General features: G+C 33.2%; 1 protein-coding gene across 1 annotated transcript in view; it reads left to right on the top strand.

The window, feature by feature from the left end:
• LOC140447948 (uncharacterized) overlaps window positions 1-25,853 on the top strand; it is a 421,074-nt gene that overhangs the window by 199,950 nt on the left and 195,271 nt on the right. The window contains exon 4 of the mRNA XM_072540908.1: window positions 19,963-20,034. Within this exon, the coding sequence (XP_072397009.1) occupies window positions 19,963-20,034 (72 nt within the window). The remainder of the gene's footprint in view (window positions 1-19,962; window positions 20,035-25,853) is intronic.

Genomic DNA, 25,853 nt, shown 5'->3' with positions numbered 1-25,853 from the left:
CGGTTTTGTGGCTCGTCGGTAAAGCTCGTCAGTGTATCATTGCAATACCGCGGTTTTATATACCTACGAGCCTTGCTCGCGGCTCGTCAGTTTGTTTTATTTTTTACTCGGCTCGTCTGAACACAATATGTTAGCTGTGGACGGTTGACAATGACCGTTTTGCTCGCTAGTCGATCAGCACCAACGAGCCGCGAGTAAAACCGTCGTTCTTAAAACTGCGGTATTATGGCTCGCACGTCGATCACCCACTTAAGAGTACAGCTTTTAAACTTGTATAAATCATCCTTATTATATTCAATAACAAACTCATTTATTAGACCACCAATATCAGGACAGTAGACTAAATCCCCTTCCTACCTAAAAAACTGAGCAAACTGTTGATCTATGTACCTATACTTGTAAATAGATGTACCAGGCGACAAAAAATTCTTTTCTTTTAATCTTGATCCAAACAATTTTGTTCCAAATCTCTTACTAAGTCATCTAACTCAGCTTATGTAAACAACAGTGGTTGTAAATTTTCTGGAGGACACTGGAATTCACCAATTTCAATTTCATCCAGAACCAATTCCATCCATACACTGAGAGACAATCAAGGCCGTATGATAATCGACGGTAAAGAAGTAACTGAGAAATGGAAAGAGTATTTTAAGTACCTTCTAAACATCATACAGGAAGAATAGCACAAAGAAGAGATCTATCTATCACAGCGGACATGCCCGTCAAAAATCCCTCCTTTGAAGAAACCCAAAAGGCCTTAAATAAGCTGAAAAATCATAAAGTGCCGGGTACGAACGAGATACCAGCAGAACTTATGAAATATGGAGGAGACGCACTACATCGCCAAATCCACCAGCTAATAACGCACATATGGTTAGAAAAAAGGATACCAGCACGATGAAAGGAAAACATAATAGTGCCCATCCACAAAAAAGGGGACAAAACAAAATGCACAAATTATAGAGGAATTTCACTCCTAAACACGGCATATAAAACCCTCCCAAACATCATTCTTAGTAGACTAATCTCCTATGCTGAAAATGTCCTAGGCGAATATCAAGCCGGTTTTAGGGCAAACAGATCAACAATAGATCAACTATTCACGCTGAGACAACTTCTATAAAAAGGATGAGAGTATAACAGACCCGTACACAATCTTTTTATAGACTTTCGACAGGCATATGATAGCGTAGAAAGAAGCCAAGTATGGAATGCCATGGCGGAGTTTTCAATACCAAAGAAACTCATTCGGATGACCAAAGTCTGTATGGAGGGTGGAATATCTAAAGTACGTGTAAATAATAAACTGTCTGGCAGCTTTGAAATCAACAGTGGACTCAAACAGGGTGATGCGTTATCTCCACTACTTTTTAACCTTGTATTAGAGAAAGCCATGAGGTCGGTCGAAATAAAAACAGAATTGCTATCGGTTCAAGGTTCCAAGCTATTACTTGCATATAGATCTCGTAGATCCCACATAGATCTCGTTGGAGTCTCCATCATATCCACAAAAGACATCTTCAACAAGGTGGAAGGAGCAACAAGTGAAGTAGGGCTGAAGATTAGAAGAGGCTGAAGAGACAGAATAGGACAAAATGTGACGATCAACACCTTCAATTTCGAAAGAGTACAACGTTTTAAGTATCTGGGGGCCGTAATCACAGCTGACAACGATGTTACTGAAGAAATAAAAGACAGAATACAATCTGCCAACTGCTGTCTATTCGCACTGGATAAGCTCATAAAATCAAAAAAATCTTACAAGAAGTTCAAAGATCAAAATCTATAAATCCTTCGTCAGACTTGTAATAACATACGGATGCGAAACGTGGACCATAACCAAAGCAAACGAAGAAAAGCTCAGACGCTTTGAACGAAAAATACTTAGAAAAATTTTCTGACCTCACCATGACATCACCACAAATCAGAATAAGATCAGAACCAATATTAAATTAAAAGCACTCTACAATGACGCCGATATTGTCCAAGAAATGAAATCATAGCGACTAAGATGGGCAGGCTACGTGCACAGACTGCATAACGAGAGACTTGTAAAACTGGTATGGGGGGAGATTCCCACAGACAAAAGACCACTCGGACGTCCCAGAATGCGATGTAGAGATAACATCCAAGCAGATCTCCGGAAAATGAGCATTCCATTTGACCCTAGGTTGATGGAAGACCGAACAAATTGGAAAAAAGTTATACAGTCAGCCAAGACCCACCCAGGGTTGTAGCACTACGTGATGATGATGATGATGATTGAAATTCACCATCACTTCGTGGACTACTTTCATCGGATTCATCATTTATAGTATTTAAAATGCCATCAATACATAGAGGAGGCTCAGGGACTGGCAGTTCAGGTCCATGCTCTATCGGACGGATAGCAGACGGGAGGTTACGATAAACAATCACTTACTTATTTTTGGAGTTCCAGAAACATCGACAGTACAAAAATAACAATCATTTGAGTGATTTTTTGCTCTCTCCATACCATAGGCACTGCAAATCTGAAAACTGTTTTCTTTTTTATTTCTAAAAGCACAAAAATATGCAATATTCACCTTTTTTACAAAGTCAGTAATGTTTCTCTGATGTTTTTTAATAACAAAATCACCACATATGCAATAAATTGTATTTGGGCAGTTTTTACAACCGCGACTAGCCATACTTAAAACCGTATGAGTCAAACACTGAAAAGTGAGGTTATGTCAATTAGAATAAAGAAACTATACAGCTGTTAATGAAGAGGAAGAACAAAGAGTGTTGTAAAATTCATTAACAGTCCTACCAACCAAGTAACATTAGATTTCTCTGCTCGTTTATCAAAATAAAATGTAATTATGCTGTTTTAAATGTTAAATTGTAAAGAATGAATAGTAATTGTAGGAAATATGAAAACGAATTGGTAAATTTAAGATTGAATTTCAAATAATATGGTTCTACAAGTTATACACTTGTATGAAAGATATAGAAATTAAAATAGCACGGGGAAAACAAGCCACAAGAGCACTTCATGGAGTGATATGGAACAACACTCTAACCAAAGAAAACAAAAAGAGGATCTTTCAAAGCATAGTGATGAATATTACCCTATATGGAGCGGAAGTATGGCCAATGACAACAACAATACGAAATAAAATAAGAACAGTTGAACTGGACTTTATGAGAACATGTCTACAAATCACAAGAGCGGATAGAATAAGAACGGAGGAAATATGGAACAGAATGGAAGTAAAATGCTCAATTACAAAAAAGTTGGAAAACAGAGCCCTGCAGTGGTACGGGCATGTACAAAGAATGCCAGAGCATAGGTGGCCGAAAAGAATAATAAACTGGGACCCGCCGGGAAGAAGACGCAGAGGAAGACCTGCTACAAGATGGAAAACATACGTCGGAAATGCTATGATAGATAGAGACCTCAGAGAAGGTGATTGGGAGAATAGAGTGCTGTGGACGACGAAAACGGCGAACTCATAATGGGAAAAGCCGAAGAAGAAGAAGAAGTTATACACAAAATCGCTTACCTTAAATTGGTGTTCTTTAGGATTTGGTTAATTATGCAGACCCAAATGTGACTACTCAATTCATCACTGCTCAATCCCTTCAATGGATTCCTTCCATGAAATTCCTGTTGGACGCGAGACAGTACCGCCCGATACGTAACGTTCCGAATTCTTAACCTTTTTCGTTGAAGGTTGGAAGCGAAGTCGTACCTTGTCGGTTAAAATCTACTCATTGGAGCATGCCCATTTGGATATATGAGCGATTTGTGTGCGTCGAAGTAAAATCATATTATATCGCGCTTTGAATGAAATGCGACCAATAAGCACATAAGGTTATTCTGCATCATTTCAAGGAAATATAATTATTAAAGATCTAAAACTTATTCTACCCGAAATAAATTAAGTATTGTAATAATATTCAAATCGTCAAATGAATGGCGTCAATATTAATAATTTGAGATATGCGGATGACACAGTGTTAATTTCAAGCAATTACGAAGAACTTCAACATCTAATTAATAGGATTACCACAACGTGTGATGAATATGGCCTTAAGCTAAACACCGCAAAGACAAAGGTGGTGGTCGTCAGTAAAACGCCAATACAACCGGAAGTGGTAACAGCTTATGGTGAACAACTGGAGAGAACTAACAGTATCACTTACCTTGGTTGTAATCTAAATGAGAACTGGGACATGAGCAAAGAAATTAGAATACGGATAGAGAAGGCCAGAGCTGCATTCTTTAAGATGAAGAAACTGTTGTTTTGCATCGGATGGGAAAAGTTACGGAAGTCGTCAAAACAGTTAAAAATCGCAAACTTGAATATTTTGGCCATGTTATGCGCCACCCAGAGAGATATAATATACTCCATTTAATAATACAAGGCAAGGTAGACGGAAGAAGAGGGCCAGGTCGAAGAAGAACGTCATGGCTTAGAAACCTGAGAGATTGGTTTAACAGATCCTCTGCATCTCTTTTCCGAGCTGCCGTCAACAAAATTACTATAGCCAATTTGATAGCCAACGCTCGATAATCGAGCTCGGCACATGAAGAAGAAATAATATTCAATTATAAAATAAAGAAATAAGGATTCCCGAACAAAGAATGTTGGGCGATACAGCATTTTTAATATAATTTTCGGACTCGGCACACTAAAATAAATAAGATAGAGGTACTTAATTTTATCAAAAATGTTTTTTCATTGTTGGCCTGTGTTATTAAAGAGTTTTAAATACCCAGTTCTACTCTACTCACCACAATATCAGACAAACACACACAAATACTCAATGAGTCTAAAAAGACACTTACTAAATACACACTCCCATACTAAATCCATAAAAAATATACCTGTTAAATAAACTTCTAATGTGATTTAAAATGTGGAATACAAATTCGTTACCACACAGAAACCATCACTTATATTAAGAAAAGGGTCGTGCATACTAACACATTTTGGTTTGATGTAGGGTCTACATACGGTAAAATATAAATTCTAAATTACTAAAGTCAGCAGAATCTCCACTCAATTTAGTTGGAAACGGGTTTTAAATGGAGGAAGGTGTTTCGATAATGAGTTTAGTTTGCATTTATAATCTGTTTAGTGCTTAATTTTCCTAGTAAACGAAGACGTAAAGTATTAGATTATTAACAAAATGAAATACAGATTTAATTAATGCTTAAAATTTTAGATTCATTTTATTTTAATAGCTTTATTAGAACTCCATTTTGTCTAAACAATCTGTATATCTTCTTTTTCTTGACTATTGGGCTTTAACAATGGAAATTCCATAGTGACCGGTTAATGGAAAAGTGATTCATTTTGATGTCGCATGAATATTGTAAAAAATGGCAACAATCGCGCAACATTTATTTATTTAATACTTTTATCGAAACTGTCTTTAATTGCGGTAAAATGCAAAAATTTCATAAGAAAGTTACACTTTTCACCTTTAAAACGCTTTTTAATTTTTGTCGATAGGATACTCTGATCAAAAAGAATCGAACACTGAAAACTTTGTTTTCAAAACTTCCACAAAATTTATTTTAAACTCTTATCACTACAGCGGTTTCGGCTGATTGCCTTTTTCAAGTGATGTATTTTTGGCATGCGTTACACTTTATAGTCTCTAATGAAATAGGTTGTGGAGGGGAGAACTGTTTGTCTCAAGTTGGTCATTCAGAATTATATCTGTGTTTTTTAATTTGTTGATTTCCATAGATTCTAACAAAGATAGCTTAAGGCCTTTATTTTGAATGTGAAGAATTTTAAATTCGTCATTAAAAGAATGATTATGATCTAAAAGGTGAAGTGCGTATGTAGAATCTGTTTTTCTATTATTGAAAGCCCTTTTATGTTCTGCTATTCGTTTATTAAAATTTCTACCAGTTTGACCGATGTAAGTTTTTGGGCGGTCGCCACATTTAAGTTTGTACACACCACTGTGTAAGTGTTTTTTATTTTGGCTCTTGTTGTTTTTAATATATTTGCCTAGGTTATTTGTTCTGAAAGCTGGTGTTATTCCTTTCTTTTTTATGTGTTAGGCTATTTTTGTTGATATTTTGCCTGTATATGTAATCGAGCAGAAGGTACTGGGTTTTTTCTCTGGTGGTGGAAATACTAATTTCAGGGCTTTCTTGTATAGTTTTTGATTTAACATTTTATTAATTGTCTGTTCTTTGTATCCATTGTTTACTGCTATTTGCTTAATGATATTTAATTCTGTCTCAAATTTGTATTTTGAGATCGGAATTTCTGTTAATCTATGTAACATACTATGATAGGCTGCCAGTTTATGTTGTGTTGGATGGGATGATGAATTGTGTATAGTCGTGTCAGTATGGGTAGGTTTATGAAATATGGAGAAGTCATGAAGTCATGAAGAAACTACAGGTCTTATTGGGTGATCCGGTTTGTGTAGTTTAATGAAAGAGTATAATTTAGGAGGCTGTGGGTTCATGATATTGAGGTATTTCTGTTCTATTGGATTTACTATTGATTTTGAGTTTTCTAACGCTAGCTTAATTTGTTTTTGATACTTTTCTGTCGGATCTTTGTGTAACGTTTCAATATTTTGATTATTTAAAAATTCTATTGTTTTTTTATTATATTCTATTTTATCTCAAGTAATAGTAGTGTTACCTTTGTCTGCTTTTGTAAACAGGTACCTTTGTCTGCTATTGTCTGCTTTTGTAAAGACTACTATTGCTATAGATAAAATAGAATATAATAACAAAACAATAGAATTTTTAAATAATTAAAATATTGAAACGTTATACAAAGATCCGACAGAAAAGTATCAAAAACAAATTAAGCTAGCGTTAGAAAATTCAATTTTCTGGTCATCTTCAGGACTCCCGGACAAGTAAAATTAAGTCGATGCAGGTTCAAGTATTGTTGTTAAAAGGCGTGTATAAAACGCTCATTTAAGCTATAGTATTTTCTGTAGGTCTTCGACTTTTTACACGTCAAAATATTAGGAACTGACTGTCCTGAGGGGACAGTCAGGAAGCTTCTTCAAGAAGGAGCTTGCGTTTCATGCGGTTCAAAGTTTTTAAAACGCATGTTGCTATCGAGATTCCTCTGTATGAATTCCTCTGTTAAATAAGATTCTTTCTTTGGATTCTAAACTGGAATAACTTCATACCTCTTTCAACAGATTTGGTAATCTTGAGTTTCCTATATTGAGTTAAAGCTATGCAGCAAAATGTGTTTACAGGTTTTTGGCAGGTTGTATATCACTATATGGTAAATATTTTCTATTCCAAGAGTAGAATTTTAGGGAACTTAGATTAACCTCTAATTTCTTTTAGGTGAATTTTTTAACAAAGTGTCATCATGATGATTTTTTTTTGACTCTTGTTGTTTAGGCTCCATACATGTTCTAAATCTTCCTCAGCCCAATCTGACACTACTCTATCTACGATTTCTTTAGTCCAATCATTATCAATTATCTTGTTGAGGTTCTTTGTTGATATTTTTCAACTTTTTAAGATTCTTCCATATTACATATAGGGAGTGTATCTTTTTTTTATATAGTTTTTGTGTATATAGTTTTTTTACCACAAAAATCATAAAACAAAACTCTTTTACTTTGCTTATAATTTTTTTCTGTGCTTGTATCGTAATTAATTCCATAAAATTCGCTATGTTTTGTGTTCGGCATCGATTAGTTTACCGTGAGATATAGTTGCTATAAAATACTATTTTATCAAATTAAAATAATATACGACGACAATTTTGATAGAACTTTTATTGACTAAACATGTGTACAGAACTGAGTTTTGAATGATACTCCTAAAAATACATTACAAAGCGTCTAACAGAAGCCCCTAGTGGAGGGGAGGTCGTTTCTAAAAACTATAAAATTTTATATTGGGAAAGCAGGTATTGTCCTTCTCTCTGTAGCAATTCCACTAGAGCAAAGTGTTAAATCTACTGCTGACTTAAATAAATTTGGTGTGAGGTAGAAATCGAGAGTTATCTCTCAGGTATTAAGGATTACTAAATTGATATTTTCTATTGCCTCGAGTAAGTTATTACCAGCAACATCATTCCTTCCGCAACCCCACACACTATGATGATAATTAAAATCACCTGCTACAATAAAAGCTTTTTCTAGACTTTCAAAAAATTTAGTCTAATCCCTCGCACCTATTTTCCAATAAAATATACGTTAATTCGAGTATTTTTTTTCTAATATTATTTTAATAGACACACACATTCAGTCATGTATCCTAAAAAAGGTTTAGTTTTGTTTATTTTCTTAGTAACACGCGGCACCAGCAAATCCATCTTGTCTAAAAGTATTAAAATTACTAATAGAAAAATTATATTCTTTTTTAAACCAAGTTTTGCATAAAATAGCTAAAGAAATATTTTTGTCTGACAGAGATTATAAATATAATAATTTAAATGAGAAAAGCCGTAAGTTAAAGAAAAGATTGAAATAAAACACAATTCGATTTGAGATCTATTTTTTTATTTTCCAATTATTGTCTTTGATCACAACCTTTTCTTCAACGTACATTGTTAATTAAAAGTTAAAAGTCCGTAAATAAAATAAAAGCCCATTGTAAATAAAATAGTTAACATACCTTCATAAGATAAAAAACTGTCGACAAGACTTAACAACAATATTCTAAATTTGCTAAAGACGTGTATCCCTGACTTGTACTTTCTTTTCGATCATCCGAGGATCTTTACTATATTGAGGTAGTGAACAAATATCTAATTAAATTTCGTTGTTTTGACTCAATAAATATACTTAAAGGATAGACCAAAAAGGCTTCATAAAGCTGAAAAAAATGACTGCATTAAAAAATAATTATGTCAATCATGTTCATTAATAATTCTCTTAAAAAGTGCTTTTACAAAGTCATTAATTTGTGAAAGTCGCAACATTCTGCATTCTCGACGAATTTATATAACTTTAAGCTTTAAGAGTTCGCTTTACAGTTCGTTAGACCGTAAAAGCTCTGGAAATTTTTATGCATTTATCTTCATTCCTTCTGGAGTTAATACCGAAAATAAATCATAATGTTTTTGAAATCCTGCAGGGCCCTTTTTTTAAATTGTCGACTGTCTGCCCGGTTTTCAGACAAATCACCACATTATATTCACTTTGTCTTCACTTTTTCAGCGAATGTGGTTAAGGAGATAATTCAAAAAACAATGTTTTTTACTAAAAATTAATTAAGTTTTTATATTTATCCTTAACACTTATACTTTTTAACACTTTTTATATTTATCCTTAACTTAAATATCCTTAATATTTATCATTCATTGACCTTTGCGCCATCTCTCTATTTTGCACCTCCGTCAGTCTTGGTTATCCAGTCTTCGTCAGTATTGGTTATTTTAATATCCGGAGTATCATGGTACCTCGGAGGTAAAGGACACTATGTCCATTTTCTTACTTTTTCAGGAGAGCAGTTTTAAATTTTTTTAAATTTGTAATCAGTAAATACTCAAATGTTTCTTATATTTAACCAAGATTAATATATTATTATTGTGGTGTGTATAATCGTTTTTCATTCCATGAAGTGTTATATACCTATAAAATGTGTAGTTGGACATAGTGTTGTTTACCTCAAACAACTTTTTTAAATAATGTGGCATTGCATGTTAAGGTCTTTACGAAATAAACAATACAAACACATTAAACAGCCCATACTATTATTTTATTAGAGGTAAATATTATAATGTTATAATAATTAAGTAAAATTATAGACGACAAGTTTCAAAATTGTTAAAGATGCTCCATCCATATCATCTTCATCTTCTTGTGGGTAATCGTTTGTGGCTACATCGCTGTGTTAAATTTTGATAAAACGCATGACAAACTGACGGAACAAAAGGCAGTAGTGCAATTAAGTCATTGTACTTTTGTTTTGTGATTGGTAATGGGATTATTGAGACTTGATTTAATTGGGTTGGAAACGTTACTTGCTGTCTTGATGATGATGTGTCGACACCTCATGAAGTCCCCTTCATACATATTTTGATTATTGAAATCGGTCTTATAATAAAAGAACTTTCCAATGTGTTCTTGTTGGACTTGTAGGAAAACACATGTTGACAGTAGAACAGGGTCTTTCTTAACATTTTTTTCCAAATACAAAAGGAGGATTAGATGACAATTTCTTATCGAACAGCGTTTTGAAGTTTTTGAAATCTGCAAGTTCCATATTGTGCACTGTGTATTTACCTGATGTTTGCCTAACTAGTTGTTGCCAGTCCCATGGTGTTAAAATGGCCAAATTGGAGAGTTTCTTTTTTTTCTTTGGATTAAAGCATGAACAGTGTCTGCTTCCATATGTGTGTGCCCTTTCAGTAAAAACTTTTGAGTGATCGTCTTTATTTGCAGTATCCAAAAATAGCACATTATAATACTTATATTTTTATTTTGTCCATAGCAGTTGTGGGTCCAAAGAGTGATGTCCTCTACTTGACTACTTGGAATTGTATTGTCAGCCCATTTCAAAATTGACGAGGCAATTTCATTTGCACCTCGGGCCCCTTTCGATTCGTCCCACACTATACATTGTACAGAAGAATCACTGGCATCATGTAATGTAAAATTTAATATCCAAATCTTCCTTTTGTAGAAACAAATACAATTGTTTGTTAGTGGTGAAGGCAAACATTTTTGCAAATCACCAGATAGTACTTTGTATTTTGGTGACTCTTTAGCTATCATAAAGTCCAATTGTTTTAAGTTATACCGAGTTTTAGATTCAATTAGGTGAGCATCATAATCAGCCTGTACACTGGTTAGTTCGTCTGCAGTAAAATTATTTTTTAATTGAGCGGTGAATGTACTGCATGTATCGCAAATGTCTCTTTCGGACGGTTTAAACGACAACTTGAAGTCTTTATTAAAAATATCTGCGTACAACCACTTTTTTGCTCTGAGCTTTGGATCTACATGTCTTTCATTGCATTCATCAATGTACAGTCGATATATCTTTTCTATTGTAATTTTTGTGCCCAGATAATCTCTCTTACTCCTTTTGATGTATACTATTTATGGTTTCGGTAGGAGTTTTATTGTTTGGCGTGTGTCTACCTCTTTGGTCAGTTTTTAATAAACCTCCTGACTCAATTTTTTTCAACATAGTTACTACTACTAAATTAGATATACAAAGTGTGTTTAAAAACATAACCTTGCACACCTTTAATAGGTTATTGTTCACTGTAAAATGGTAGTGTAGTGTATTATTTTTAGATTTGGTAGAATTTGGATCTTTTTTTCTTGAATCGAGTGGATATCGATACATGAGAAGATAAATTGCTTTTTAAGATCTGAAACGTTGGTCTCAGTCCAGTATGAGTTGAAAATTTTTTGTCTTTCGTATTCTGGCAATCTTTTAGAGCATTTCATGCGACACATGCAAGGAGGCTTTAACATTTTTGCAGGCATGTCTTTGCCTCTTTAACTGAGATACTCTTTCCCACCAGCTATTTTTCGTTTGCGAACATTACAGGCCCAATTTTGTTCATTTACTACACGTTTTTTACCTTTTTGTTTGCACTTAGTTATATTTTGTACCTTTCTTTTAACACTTTTCTCTTCTAAAATAACTTTATTATGTTCATTGAAATTGCCTGCATCACTGCTTAGGGATAAATCGTCCTGAAGAAGATTTTTTTTATTGCCCCACTAATCGCAGGAGTACCTAATAATAGCTTTCTCTTTTACCTTTGTTTTCGCTGGTTTATTTATACGTCTCATATCATTGTCGTCCGATTCTGAGCTTTCATCACTTGGAGGCTCATAGATTTTATCAATATCCAAATTTTCATCTCCAAACAAATTATCATTTTCGTCCACTTCTTTCTTATAACGAATATATTATATCAAACCAGCTAAAAGAAGGACTTGAATCGTGTTTTATTATAATTTATGAAAATATTTTAATTCAAAATAATGTTAAAAAATAAAAAAATTAGACATGACTTTAAATAATTATGTTTAATTTCAAATCGAGAGCTGTCATTCGTTTCTCGTAAAGTGTAGCACAAAACTGTATTAGTTGTGGCATACTAGAATCGATAAAACACACTGGAAAAATTAAAAATTTAATTTGAAATTAATACAAAATGAATAACTTTTACAGTGAACAAGTGTGTAATTTAAATATATGTATTATAATTCGAAACTGCTGAAGTAATAGTATTTTGTCATATCTCCATTATTAAAAATTCTTCAAACATTTTGGACATTAACTCAACCGTCTCTCTGGTTATTAAATTTATTAGATACCGTTTTTTGTTGTTAATAATAAAAATAATATTTCTCTAAACACATTTTTGAACGTTATTTGGTGGACTTGGTGTTTATTAAAAAGTCGGTAACTTGCCGTAAAATTGTATCTGGACATAGTATGGTTTACCTATGTGTAGAGCCAGAAAAGTTATATTCAAAAGTGCAATAATCTAAATTTCGATAAAAATGGACATAGTGTCCTTTACCTCCGGGGTACACATATACTGTATCGAAAATAAAAAATTCAAGAAGTCAGGGATGGTGAAAAAGGATCAATTAGAAACATTGTATATGATATGAACATAAAAGTCAACACATTACAATTTCATTGCTTAATGTTGAACTGAAAAATAAACCAATATACAACGCTTCTAATACAAATTTGTGGCGACTTAACACCGGATGTTCATACAAGCTTTAAATTAGTAGGAGAGTTCTTTACGAACAACCAAATATTGTTTTTGAACGGTAATACTTTTTGAATTACTAAATGAAAAACTATTATTAAATTATTAATATTAAATTATAAGTCCAAGGTCGCTGAACCTTTTTTTGACGAAACTTAGACATTGTGTAAAGGGTCGTATAAACGTACATGGCGAGATGAAAATATAAAGGGCATCAGAAAAGGTCACTAAAATAAAGGTCAACGTTTCGTTGATTTACGTGCTGGAACTAGTAATGTAACTCGTTGATTCCATGATTTTTTCAAAATCCTTCTATAGCACCACATCTCAAATGATTTCAACTTCTTTATATTATCCACTTTTAGTGTCCAACTTTCCATTCCATACAACAAAGTCGAGAACACGTAGCATCTTAAGGCTCTTATCCTCAGATCCAGAGGAAGGTCTCGATTTCCAAACATTGTTTTCATTTTTATAAATGCTTGTCTTGCAATTTCAATGCGTATCCTTATTTCTCTACCTTGGTCATTGTTTTCATTTACCCAGGTTCCCAGATATTTGTAGTTATTCACTGTTTCTACTTGTTTTCCTTCGATATCTAGCCTTCCTACTGTATGTTGCTTAGAAATAATCATGCACTTGGTTTTCTTAACGTTAATTTGTAGTCCATATTTTATACTGACTTGATGTAATCTATTTACTAGGCGTTGCAGTGCTTCTAGACTGTCTGAAAAAACAGCGGTGTCGTCTGAGAATCTTATGTTGTTCAAGATTTTTCCGTTTATTGATATACCCTGTTGTTCCTCTGATATTCATCATCATCATCATCAATCAGCCCTGAGTTGTCCATTGTTGAACATAGGCCTCCTCTAGATTTTTCCATCTGCTTTTGTTCTGCGCCTCTGCTATCCAATTGGTCACGATTCTTTTGAGGTCGTCGGTCCATCGCGTTGGGGGTCTTCTTCATCTTCGCTTGTCAGCCCGTGGTCTCCACTCAAGCAATTTTTTTGTCCAACTGTCGTCTTTCATTCTTGCAACATGTCCTGCCCATCTCCATTTTTGCCTTGTAATATGTTCGATAATGTCTTCCACTCCGGTTCGTCTACGAACTTCCTCGTTTCTTATTCTATTTCTTAAGCTTATTCCAAGCATTGATCTCTCTATCTTTCGTTGTGTCCTTCTCAATTTTTCGGCTGATGTTTTTGTGAGAGTTAAGGTTTGTGCTCCGTATGTGAGGACTGGTAGAACGCACTGGTTAAAACCTTTTCTTTTTAAATGGATCGGTATATTTGTTTTAAATACGTCTCTCATTTTTCCTAACGCAGCCCAACCCAGACTTATTCTTCTGAGTAGCTCGCATGTTTGGTTATCTCGCGTTAACCTTATTTCGTGACCCAAATACACATATTTTTCCACAAGTTCTATGGGCGACTTTCCGATTTCTATTAGCTCATTGGGGACGAGATTGGTCATCATTTTTGTTTTTCATAGTTTATTTTTAAACTGACTTTCTGGGTTACTTGCTGTAGTTGTTGTAGCATAACTCTGGCTTCTCCTAAGTTGTCTGTTATCAGAACAATATCATCGGCATATCTGAGATGATTGAATATCTTTCCATCGATGCTAATACCCATTGATTCCCACTCTAGCCGTTTAAATGCGTACTCCATAACTGTTATAAATAGTTTTGGCGACAAGGTATCTCCCTGCCGCACCCCTCTGCCAATATTTATCTTCTCAGTCATGCAATGGAGGTTAACGGTTGTTGTCGCATTTTCGTATATATTTCGAATAATATTTGCATACCTGTGATCTATTCTGCATCCTGATAGTGCTTTTAAGATAGCAACTGTTTCGACTGTGTCAAATGCTTTGTGGAAGTCGACAAAGATAAGAGCAAGGGGTCTGTTATATTCGATAGACTTTTCAACTAGAGTTTTAAGGCATTGCAAATGGTCGTTTGTTCCGTGTCCCGCTCGAAATCCTGCCTGTTCTTCTGATTGATAGAAATCGAGTTTTGCTTCTAATCTGTTTGTCAGTATTCGAGTAAAAAGCTTGTATAGGTGGTTAAGCAAACTAATTGGCCTATAGTTTTCGAGATCTGATTTATCCCCTTTTTTGTGGAGGAGGATTGTAACCGAATTCTTCCATTTACTTGGAGTGTTTTCACTATGCAGACATAGATTAAAAAGTGTTTGGATTCGGGACATCAAAAGTGGACCTCTTAGTTTTATTGTCTCAATGACTACACCATCTTCCCCCGGAGCTCTATTATTTTTCATATTTTTGAGGGCATGTTGAATTTCCTCTCGTGATATATCTGGTATATCCTCCGGTCCTACATTATGTACCTTTTGTATTGGTTGTTCGATGAGCTCTGGAATAACTTGACTTTTATATAATGTTTCATAGAAACTTTCCACTATATGTAATATGCTTGGTCTATCTGAGATAATATTTCCATTTTTGTCTTTAAGTTGGAAGATTTCTTTTTTGCCATTTTCCATTTTTCTCCTCAATGCTTTCATGCTTTTGTTGTCTTCTATAGTTTTTATAATTTTCTCGTTGTTGTATTTTCTAATATCCCGTCTGATGGCTTTAGAGATTTCTTTATTGATGCTGTTTATATCTTGTGAGTCAACATTTCCTTAACTTCTCAGCATTCTACGATCTTCCATTTTTTGTTTCGTTTCTTTACTAATTTTTTGTTCTTTTCCATGTTTAGGGCCAAATTTTTCCTGAGCTTGTGTTAATGTATCTACTATTTCTTCGTTTAGATTATTTAAGTCTTCTCTTGTTGTATTTCTGAGTAAGTTACTGGTGATATATTTTTCAAAGTCAAGTTCATTCGTTGGGCGCATCCAAGGTTTGAATTTTTTACTTTTTATCATCTTCAGTCTTTCTTGCTTAATATTGATTTCTACAGTTGCTCGGACCATTCTATGATGGCTTGCAACCGAAAATTGATTTAAGACTGTAACATCTTTGACTATATGTTTTTTGTAAGTGATGATGAAGTCAATCTCATTTTTTGTCTTACCATCGGGGCTCTTCCAAGTCCATCTTCTATGGATCTTCTTATAGAAGAAGCTATTCATTAAATATAGATTGTTTTCTAATAGGAAATTTAAGAGTATTTCGCCCCTTTCGTTTCTACCTGGTGTGCCAAAATTTCCGAGGGCATTTTCAGCTGGGTCAGTGTTTATTCCTATTTTGGCATTAAAGTCGCCACATATTACCGTAAAATGTTCTTGGTCTTCTGAAACAGCTGTGTACAAGTCATCATAGAACTGTTCTATTTCTTCGTCAGCGTGACTCGATGTTGGTGCATAGACTTGAATGATCTTTATGGAGTAACGGGTGTTTAGTTGTAATTTTGCAAGTATAACTCTTGTAGAAACTGCTTTTACTGATATAATATTCTCAGCTAGTTTTTTATTAATAAAGAGCCCAATGCCTCCATTCCCATCGTTTTCTCCGACATGATAGAAAATACGACCGGATTTTAAAGTGGTTAGGCTTTCTCCTTTCCTTCTGACCTCAGCGACTCCAACAATGTCCCAATTGATTTTATCAAGTTCCGATTCCATTTCTATGAATTTTTCTTCTGATAGTAGGGTTCTTGCATTGAAAGTTGCAATTTTTAGAGATATATATCTGTTAGATGGTTTTCTAAAATATGTCAGAATTTTGTCCCCCCCCAGAATCCGTGGGACTGACTGATAGTCTATCAGTGTGAGATTCTGAATTTTTCTTTCTACTCACCTGGGGTAAATCCGTTTTTGTATTGGTATCTGACATAATAAAGGGATAATAGCAATTAAAACGTCACGCTTGCTTTGCGTGTTGACGAGTTTTTAGTTCAGCCGCCCATTATGGGTACAGACGCTGTTGACAACCGCTCAATATGGGTCAGACGCTATCGGTTTGATTTTATACCATCCCTAAAATCCAGGGATGCCACTTCCGCCATCCACGTCGTACCGAATATCTTCTTCTCCGCCGTGCCTACCGTTGTGGTCTTCACCTGTATCCCTAGGTAGGGGTCCTCTGATATTGCTTCCTTAAAAATAGCTTCGCTGTACTGATTGAATAACAATGGGGACAGCACGCAACCCTGCATAACTCAGTTTTACGAGTTTCCGATGTCGTACTCTATCAAAAACCTTTTGATAATCTATAAAGCAGACATAGAGATCCTGGTTCATATCTAGTCGTGAGAACGTTAAAAGCGAACAGAGCCCCTCTCTCGTTCCTAGTCCTCCTCTGAATCCAAACTGGGTGTCATCTATATCTTCTTCTATTTTTTTGTATAGTCGTCCATGTATTATTTTGAAAAATATCTTAAGTGCATTCTGGGAGCATTCTGTTGCATGTACTGACTTTCGTAGTGTTACAAACGTGGACAGCAACCAATCTTCGGGTATTACTCCTGTTGTATATACTTTGTTGATCAGATCTAAAAGTATATGCAGTGTTTCTTCGTCAATGCATTTAATTAGCTCTTCTTCTTCTTAAAGTGCCCTCTCCTCAATGGAGGTTGGCTACTACAATTTTAAAATCTTCTCTATCTTCAGCTGTTCTTATTAGCTGTTCAAAATTTAGCCCTGTCCATTGTCGGATGTTTCTGAGACACGATAGTCTTTTCCTTCCTAGGCCTCTCTTTCCCTCGATTTTTCCTTTCACTATAAGTTGGGCGTATTGGTACTTATTATTTCTCAGTATGTGGCCTAGGTATGATGTTTTTCTAACTTTTACTGTGTTAAAAAGTTCTCTTTCCTTGCCTATTCTATGCAGCACTTCTTCGTTTGAGGTATGCGAGGTATGCGAAGTGGGTATTTAATCTGGGGTCAACGTCCAGTTCATGCTAAAGTTCAAAATGCTAGTGTGTGAGTACTTTTCCTTATTTTAGCCGATTTACGTATAGTTATTTCTAGTTAAGAAAATTACACAATAATATGAGAGACTGCATAATCTAGCAGTACTGAGCAACGGAGGCTTCGAGCCTATTGTGTACCGGTATCGTAAGATTAATTCTTTATAATCTAGTCTAGATCACCACGTATGGTACAATCTAACCGAATTATATCCTGTGGTAATTATGGAATTTTTAACGCTGAAGACCTAAATTTTTAAATCCAAAATTTGATGTGAATAATATGTGTTGGTAATTTTATATCTTACCGGGGTCGCCAGACATTTTCTGCAACTGAGTACAATAAATGTCATCACTTGGTAGCATAATTCCACATAATAGATCAGATTCATAGTTAAAGGGAAAAATAAGCTACCTATTAAATACAACCTGAAAAATCTAATAAACCTAATAAATAATTTAAAGTCTCCAGACAATAATTTTATCATTTACTAGCATAATTCCAAATAAACTCCTAGAGAACGTCGAATAACACAAGCACAATCAAGACAAGTTTTTTAAAATTAACCAAAATACTTTGTACATCCCTGTTACATAGGAAATATTTTTTTTTGTAATTTATTCTACCTATCTGATTGAAACTTTGAATTATGAAACAATAGGGTTTATGCATAAATAAATAAATAAATATTTTTTTTGGGAAATTACTTTTCTGAAAAATTATTCGGTAAAACTTTCCAATATTTATTTGGCAAATTTTGGTATCTTTCAACTATAGCGTAATATGTAAATATAAAACAATCACCTGCTGATATTTTGGTTTTAATGACGTCACGACACATCTGTTACGGCGCCACGATTGTTTTTACACGTTTTTCATTATGTCACCGTTTAAAAAATCCAGAAACTAGCCAAAAAATTTATATCGCAAAATTTAGTCGATATTTTCGTGGGTAGTACCTGTAAAATGTGAATATTGTTTGTATTAAAAAAATTGTTTTGGATTTATATTACATATTTATCTCAATTTTGAGGATTCGCCATTTTCCTTTAATAATTTAATACATTTCTAGACTAGAAAAAATATTTTTTGTACTTCATATTAAGTCTTTAATTATAACAAGGGCCGGTTGTTCGAACGCTAATCAAAACTTGATTGTAATCAATTATTTAATTACAAACAAATACGTCAAAGCAGCTGTTAAAATTATTAAAAATTGCTTATAACTATTATTGATTTGTAAATAAAAACATGAAATTAACATCAGAAAGAGTTTAATTATGGTTTATTTTAAATTAAAACTCAAAATAATAAAATTGAATAAAATGAATCAGTCAACAAAACCTCAAAATGTGACGTATTTGATTGTAATTAAATATTTGATTACAATCAAGTTTTGATTAGCGTTCGAATAACCGGCCCTAGGTAAATTGATTTTATTACAGAATATACAGTGATGAGTGCGTTAAGAACCGGCAAAATAACGCAAAAGATAGAAAACATAATACGTTGTGAAATAAAAAGAGATGAAAGTAGTAGAGGTGGGAAATTATCGATAGAAACCTCTAATTTACATTACATTACATTAGGACTATCGATAGTTTCCCACCTTTAGACATTAGCTTATGAGCTAGTTGACTTCAGTCATAATATTACAAGTATGACGTCGAACATTAACATTTTTTAAATTTCGCATAAAGTAAAAACTGATTGAAGGCAATAAAGCAAATGTAAGTAAACAGTTTAATTAGTAGTAATTTGATAAATACAGAATAACAAGCTATGATAATTCTGTATTGAGAAGAGTGAATGAGATGTCTCAAATCACAGTTTATTATTGATCAATACTTTAATTTTGGATAAAAACATACTCGTACTTGAACTGTTTTTACTTACATTACGTGATACGTATTACTATGACTGAAGTCAACCAGCTCATAAGCTAACGTCTAAAGGTGGGAAACTTTCGATAGATCTAATGTAATGTAAAGTAAATTATAGGTTTATATCGATAATTTCTCACCTCTACTACTTGCATCTCTTTTTATTGTATTAACGTATTATGTTTTCTATCTTTTGCGTTATTTTGCCGGTTCTTAAGGCACTCATCCCCGTATAAGGTGTTTGTCTCTATCTATAAAAGCCTACGTACACGATATTTATGGAAATTGATTAATGAGTATTACAATTTAGGGCGATGTTAAAGAAAATATTTTGGCGTCTAGTCCAGCTAACAGGACTCACTTTGAATTGTAGTAACAGTTACACGAAAAGATGCCTAGTAAAAATTTCTCAGTTTCGACTTCAAAAAAGTATATTGTGTGCTCTAAACATATAATAGACATTATGTGATTTTTTTTTGCACTAAAACGCTAAAACTTTTAATTTTCTTGTTTCAGTATATCGGCATGTTGGACGTTCCAAGACCTACAAGCAAAGTTGAAATTGTTGCAGCTATGCGCAGAATCCGAGTAAGTTGTTTTAACTTATTAAAATGTGAAAAGTAAAAATAGAATTTTCAATTATAACTATATAGATACATCATCAAAATATGTTAGAGAGATTATAGATGAATAAAAACATTACAATTGAAATATCTCAGTCACATCATAAAAAATAATTAACGATTATTATATTACATGAGGTGCACAAAATAAAGGAGGATGCGTTGCTCAGAGTAGGAGGGGATGTGGAGTGATCCTTAAGACAGTCTTATAGATAGACAGATAGTTAGATACTCAGATATAAAACACAGATAACAGAAACAAGCACTGTTAAAAAACAATTATCGTCATCATCTGATACACAAAATCTTTAAATCTAGCATCCATAGACATTAAAATAAAACTAAAGTTTCAGCAAATAATATACCCAATCCATGAACCTATTTAACCTTACCATACATAAAACATCTTTCTGAACAATTTAAATATAACATAATATACAAATAACATATAAAGGTTATAACCTTACTAATAAATATTTTAGCAAACTTAAAACTAAAACTCCCCTATCAAAAAAAATACACATAGTATACGAAATTACATTTAAATACTACTAAGGAGCTTATATTGGTCAAACAAGTCAATACCTACAATCTAGATTAAACTCGCATATAAATATGATAAATGGAATACGATAGCCCTTACCAAACATAAAAAACAAGATCACACTTTCAACTTTGAGCAAATAAAAATTTTAAAAGTAGAACAAAACACAAAACAGTGTCCAAACGATATCAATGACAAAAGGGACATGAATTTATTAACTCTTTGAGGAGCAAAAGTATTCATGCAAAAAATGCCCTAGTGAAGCAATAATACTTTTATTCACAAATTAATAAAGAAAAATACATCAAGGGGTTAATTATCTACTGTTGATACACAATCCCATGTTTTTTTTGCAACTAAGTTTTTATTTTTTTAGGTATTGGGTGGTACAGATTTTGTACCACCGTATCAGTTACTGGTAAAACTAATATAGTATAATATAAAAAAGCGAACTTACAGTTTACTGTGGTATTTCTGAAAGCATGATTTGCTTTTAGATAAACATACTTAATGGAACTTTACATACAAAACAAATCCATTCACTCCTACCTTGTTTGTCTTTGGTGCTTTCGCAAAGCACATTTTCTTCTTGAACTTCGCCGTGGCTGATGTTCTGAAGAATGTAGTCGCACCTCAATGGGAACAAATGGTTTTGTTTTTTGATTTGTATTGTGTCTAATGGTATTCCATTAGATAGCCTCTTTTTAGAAATAATTTTTTCTGCCAATAATCCATTAACAATAGCATGGCGACATTATTTTGATGTTACTTTAGGCAAGTTCATCAACTGGTAAAGGCAGTATGCATCTACAACCGCAGCATCCAATAAATAAAAAAAAATTGATGCCGCCATTTTTTACTGTGACGATCAATTTTGTAACTTGATAACATCTAGTCAAATTTATCTACAAAATTCATATTTTGATTGTAATCAGTTACAGCATGAGGACATGGTATTAGATGTCTGTCGCCATTTTTTTCTTTTCGACTCACTTCACTGACATCTTTAGGGTTGTGGAAGTTGGAAAGTATATGTACTGCTCTCTTATCCTTCCATTTTACTGCTACCAATCCAGAATCACAGGTGAACCACTGACACTCTCCTCGATTAATTTTTTTATCAATCTTAAAAGTAGGCAGGTATCGGCGAGACACATTTACAGTACATACTGCATGGATGTTGTGACTCTTCAATTCCTCCATCAAAGGTACACTATTTAAAAAAATTATCAAAATAAAGAACATGACGCTTGCTACGAATATAAGCTGTCAGTTAATTGACCACCCGTGCCCCTAAATTTTTTTTGTGCTAAATCAGCTTCCCTGTATACAGATCAAATTTTAGATAATAGCCTTATTGATCTGCCAGCATCCACACCTTATAGTTACGTGTTATGGGTTTTTTTGGCATATACTGCTTCAGTGCACTCCGGCCTTTGAACTTGCTACTTGCTGAGATGAATACAAACAATTCGCGAATTTATTTAGTAATAAATATATCATTGGGCGCAGTTTATACAGATTATCAAAATTCGGTGAACCACGAGCATGCATAGCAGAATTATAGTTGACATAAAAATAGCCAAGTAACCAACTAAATCACTTGAGACTCATCAAACTGGATATGTAGGTACGCATCTTGAAGGTCGGGTGCACTGGACCAGTAGTCTTTATAACTAGGATATCGCTACCCATTAGAAAGTTTATACCCAAGAATGTTTTTATTTCTTTAAATTCAGTTGACAAAAGGTTTTTGCCGTGAGTTGTTTTTATTTGCTCTGCATATAAATTATTTTGGAATACAACTGAAACAAATTATATGGGGTTGGATTATCAAGCTCTTGAATAAAGTCTGGTACTCCAGAAGAATGTTTTCAAGAGAGATAGGTCTACGATTATTTGACCATGTTGCAGAAGCATTATTTTCCGGTTTAGAAGCTCTAGTAATATCTGTTGTCTCCTCTAGTGGCAAGCCAGACTCAGACTCTTCACCTGAACTGTTAAATTTCCGCGACATCTGCCGTTGAAGTGTCAACCGCTTCGTGATCTTCATTTTCAGAATCGTCCACTATCAATTCGAAATCAGATAGTATTGCCTCTACACCTGCATCTATATTATCCAGTTCTGCTTGAAATTCGTCTATCGTCATGCCAATTAGGGTAAAAGGTATATTGTCTTTTCTCAATCTTAACATTTTCCTAGATAAAAATTAATTTTGTAAAATATCATATGCGGAGCGGTGGTACGAATATTGTACCACGAGAAAACTTTGTGGATTTTCAATTGCCACACAAATATTATCAATAAGGTTAATTATTACTTACCTAGCAACCTCAACACATGTCTTGAACACACAATTATTTTGTAAATACTTCAGTTTTCACTAACTTATTACTAAAAAACTGTCGACAAGCTTCAATACAGGATGCACTGACAATATAATTAAGTTTCTGACTACAGAGTGCGATAAAATCTGGATTTAGCATGCTAGTGTGTTTGCCTAGTCTCCAGTAGATGGCTGTTACATTGGTCGAAAAACTGTATCACTGCAATGTAAGCGACAACGATTTAAAAAGCTGGTACATTTATAAGACCACCGCCGCTTAACAATACGGAAAAAGTTGGTACGTCGCATGTACCATGGCGGCTCAAAGAGTTAAATAAAATTCATTTTAACATTTTGCATCCGTCCCTGGACTAAACGCTATAAAAATATTAAACACATTACTTTCTAACATACCACTAATATAAGCAAATTGTTAATAGGTAGATATAATAAATAACCATTTGATTTTTGAAGTTATACTTCTATACGCGCGCTTCACGTTGGAAATTTGTACGGGAGTGAATCGGTGAAATCATTACATATGTAAGATAATGAGTAAGAGAGAAACAGAATATATATTTTCTCTCTCTTCCTCTCTCGAGAATAAAAATTCCTTTTGTATATATATATATATTTAATATTATATATATTATATGTATAATATTATATATATATATATATATATATATATATATATATATATATATATATATAATATAATAAAATAATAAATATTTATTAATATTATTATTTATGTGATATGTTTTATATTATTTATTAAATTAAATGTTCATAATTATTTTAGTCTTTTGTATTTCAAAATAAGAATCTCAATAAATCACTGTATGACCGAGAACTGTCAATTTTGAAATACATTTGTGTCATGTCTAATTGGCAAATATTTTACGTGTTTGGTTCATACGCTAGTGTATGTGAGTTCGAATCCCAATATGAATTTCCTTTTTTATTTTTGAAATATTTAAAAACCCCACATTAGTCTTATTAAATATATGTAATATACACAAAAATGCTAAATTTTAAAAGAAAATGAAAATTTACAACATAATTCGAGTTGTTGGTTTTTTATTTTTATCTTCCACAAACGTTTTTTGAAGTTACACTTCTATAAGTGCGTTCGACATTGGAAATTTTGTGTGTATTCGTATAATATATTGAGTGAATCGACGTTACATATGTAAGATATAGGTAAGAGAGAGAGACAGAAGATATATTATCTCTCTCTTTTTCATTCGAGAATAAAAATGTTCCTTTTGTAAACATATTTAATATTTATTAATATTATTATTTTTTTATTAATATTATTATCATGGTAAATTAAAACATGGTAAGTTATGTATATTGTCATTTTTAAATACCTATGAATGTTGCATTTTAATTTGTATTGTATTATAATATTGAATTATGTCGCAGTGTATTGTATTGTATTTTTATAATAATAACAAAATTCAATCCTTCATTTACTTACTATACTCCTATTACAGGTCAAATGTTTATATACAGCAAACGATGCACCATATACCTGTATACCTAATTCTTTTTCTCTTTTTGCTCTCTCTTACCTATAGCATTACATCGTCGGTTAAGAGTGTTAACCTGTTAACTCCAGAATGGTAAAGTTTTCAGGAGACAAAAAAAACCTGTTAATTTATCCAAAACTAATGTTGTCGAAATTTTTTTGTCACAACTATTTATTAACTATAGTATATGAGTTATTTAACTACTTTTCTTCAAATGATGTTCGTACATTTAGTTTACGGAACTAAAAAATGGAGTTGGCAGATTTTCGAAAATATATGTTGAACACCATCTGGAGTTGGCAGTAATTTTACATGAAAGATTAAGAAACGGTTTTATTTTTATTTATGTATTTACGCTAGAATATAACATAGCTTTAATACAACAATCAGTATCGTTACAAAATTTATACTAGTTGACACTACAAAAAAGCAAAACTTGTAAAATTTAAACTAAAAATTGTAATTGTTACTACATCTACCGTTATTCGTGAGGAATATTGTCATACTATTCATGGTAGTCTACCGGTAAAGTACATTTTAGTTCTTGTAAATCTGTATACTTTTTAGTTTTTATTTTTAGACGGTTTACATGCAGACTATCAAGTTCACGCCAAGAACAAGTCTCCATAGGCTTTGGTATACGCTGTGGTAGAATCTCCCATTCGTCATTAAAGCGCAGTTTAAAAAAAATTAGTCCATTTGTAGTGTACTTCAGACTGCGAATATCGGTTACCTAAAATAGAAAATATTAAATAACATGTAAAGTAAATAGTGGCGAGGATATAACTTACTTTAGGGTCTCCCTTCCTCTTGCCAGGTCTAATACTTTTAACTAATTCAACCTTTTTAAAAGATTTGAAGAACAAATGATCCAAATACTCGACTGTGTATGGTCCAGGTTTCTTCCTCGCAATTTTGGAAAAGTGTGCATAATCTGCAGGTACATTAATTATCTTATTCTTTACGCAACGCTCAATGGTAGAATGCATTGCATCTACCTCCATTTGCGTGTGCCCAACCTCTAGGTATTTCTGTATAATACTTATGTTATATATTTTTGCCAAATTCACAGCTGCGTTGGACAGTACAGCGTTACGGTTTTGATATGTACAACCATCGCTATACATAATGATTTCTGGATTTTGCTCGCTTGGATTTATAAGTGGTATTGCATAGTTTTCCATAAAATGATGAAAGCAGGAGGCAAATTCTTCGGCAGATAATCCTCCCTGACTCTCATTCCATATATAACAGTAGCCATCTTTTGTTTGTAGATTAAAAAAACAGAGGTTGTACACACATAATTTGGTCTTATAATATAAACTACTTATATTAGATTTTGGCGCCAGCAGGACTGCTTGAAGGTCCATTGCAT

The sequence above is a fragment of the Diabrotica undecimpunctata genome, chromosome 8 (genome assembly GCF_040954645.1).
Source record: "Diabrotica undecimpunctata isolate CICGRU chromosome 8, icDiaUnde3, whole genome shotgun sequence".
NCBI lineage: Eukaryota > Metazoa > Arthropoda > Insecta > Coleoptera > Chrysomelidae > Diabrotica > Diabrotica undecimpunctata.
The sequence above is the reverse complement of the archived record's forward strand: the minus strand, read 5'-3'. Positions and strand labels throughout refer to the sequence as shown.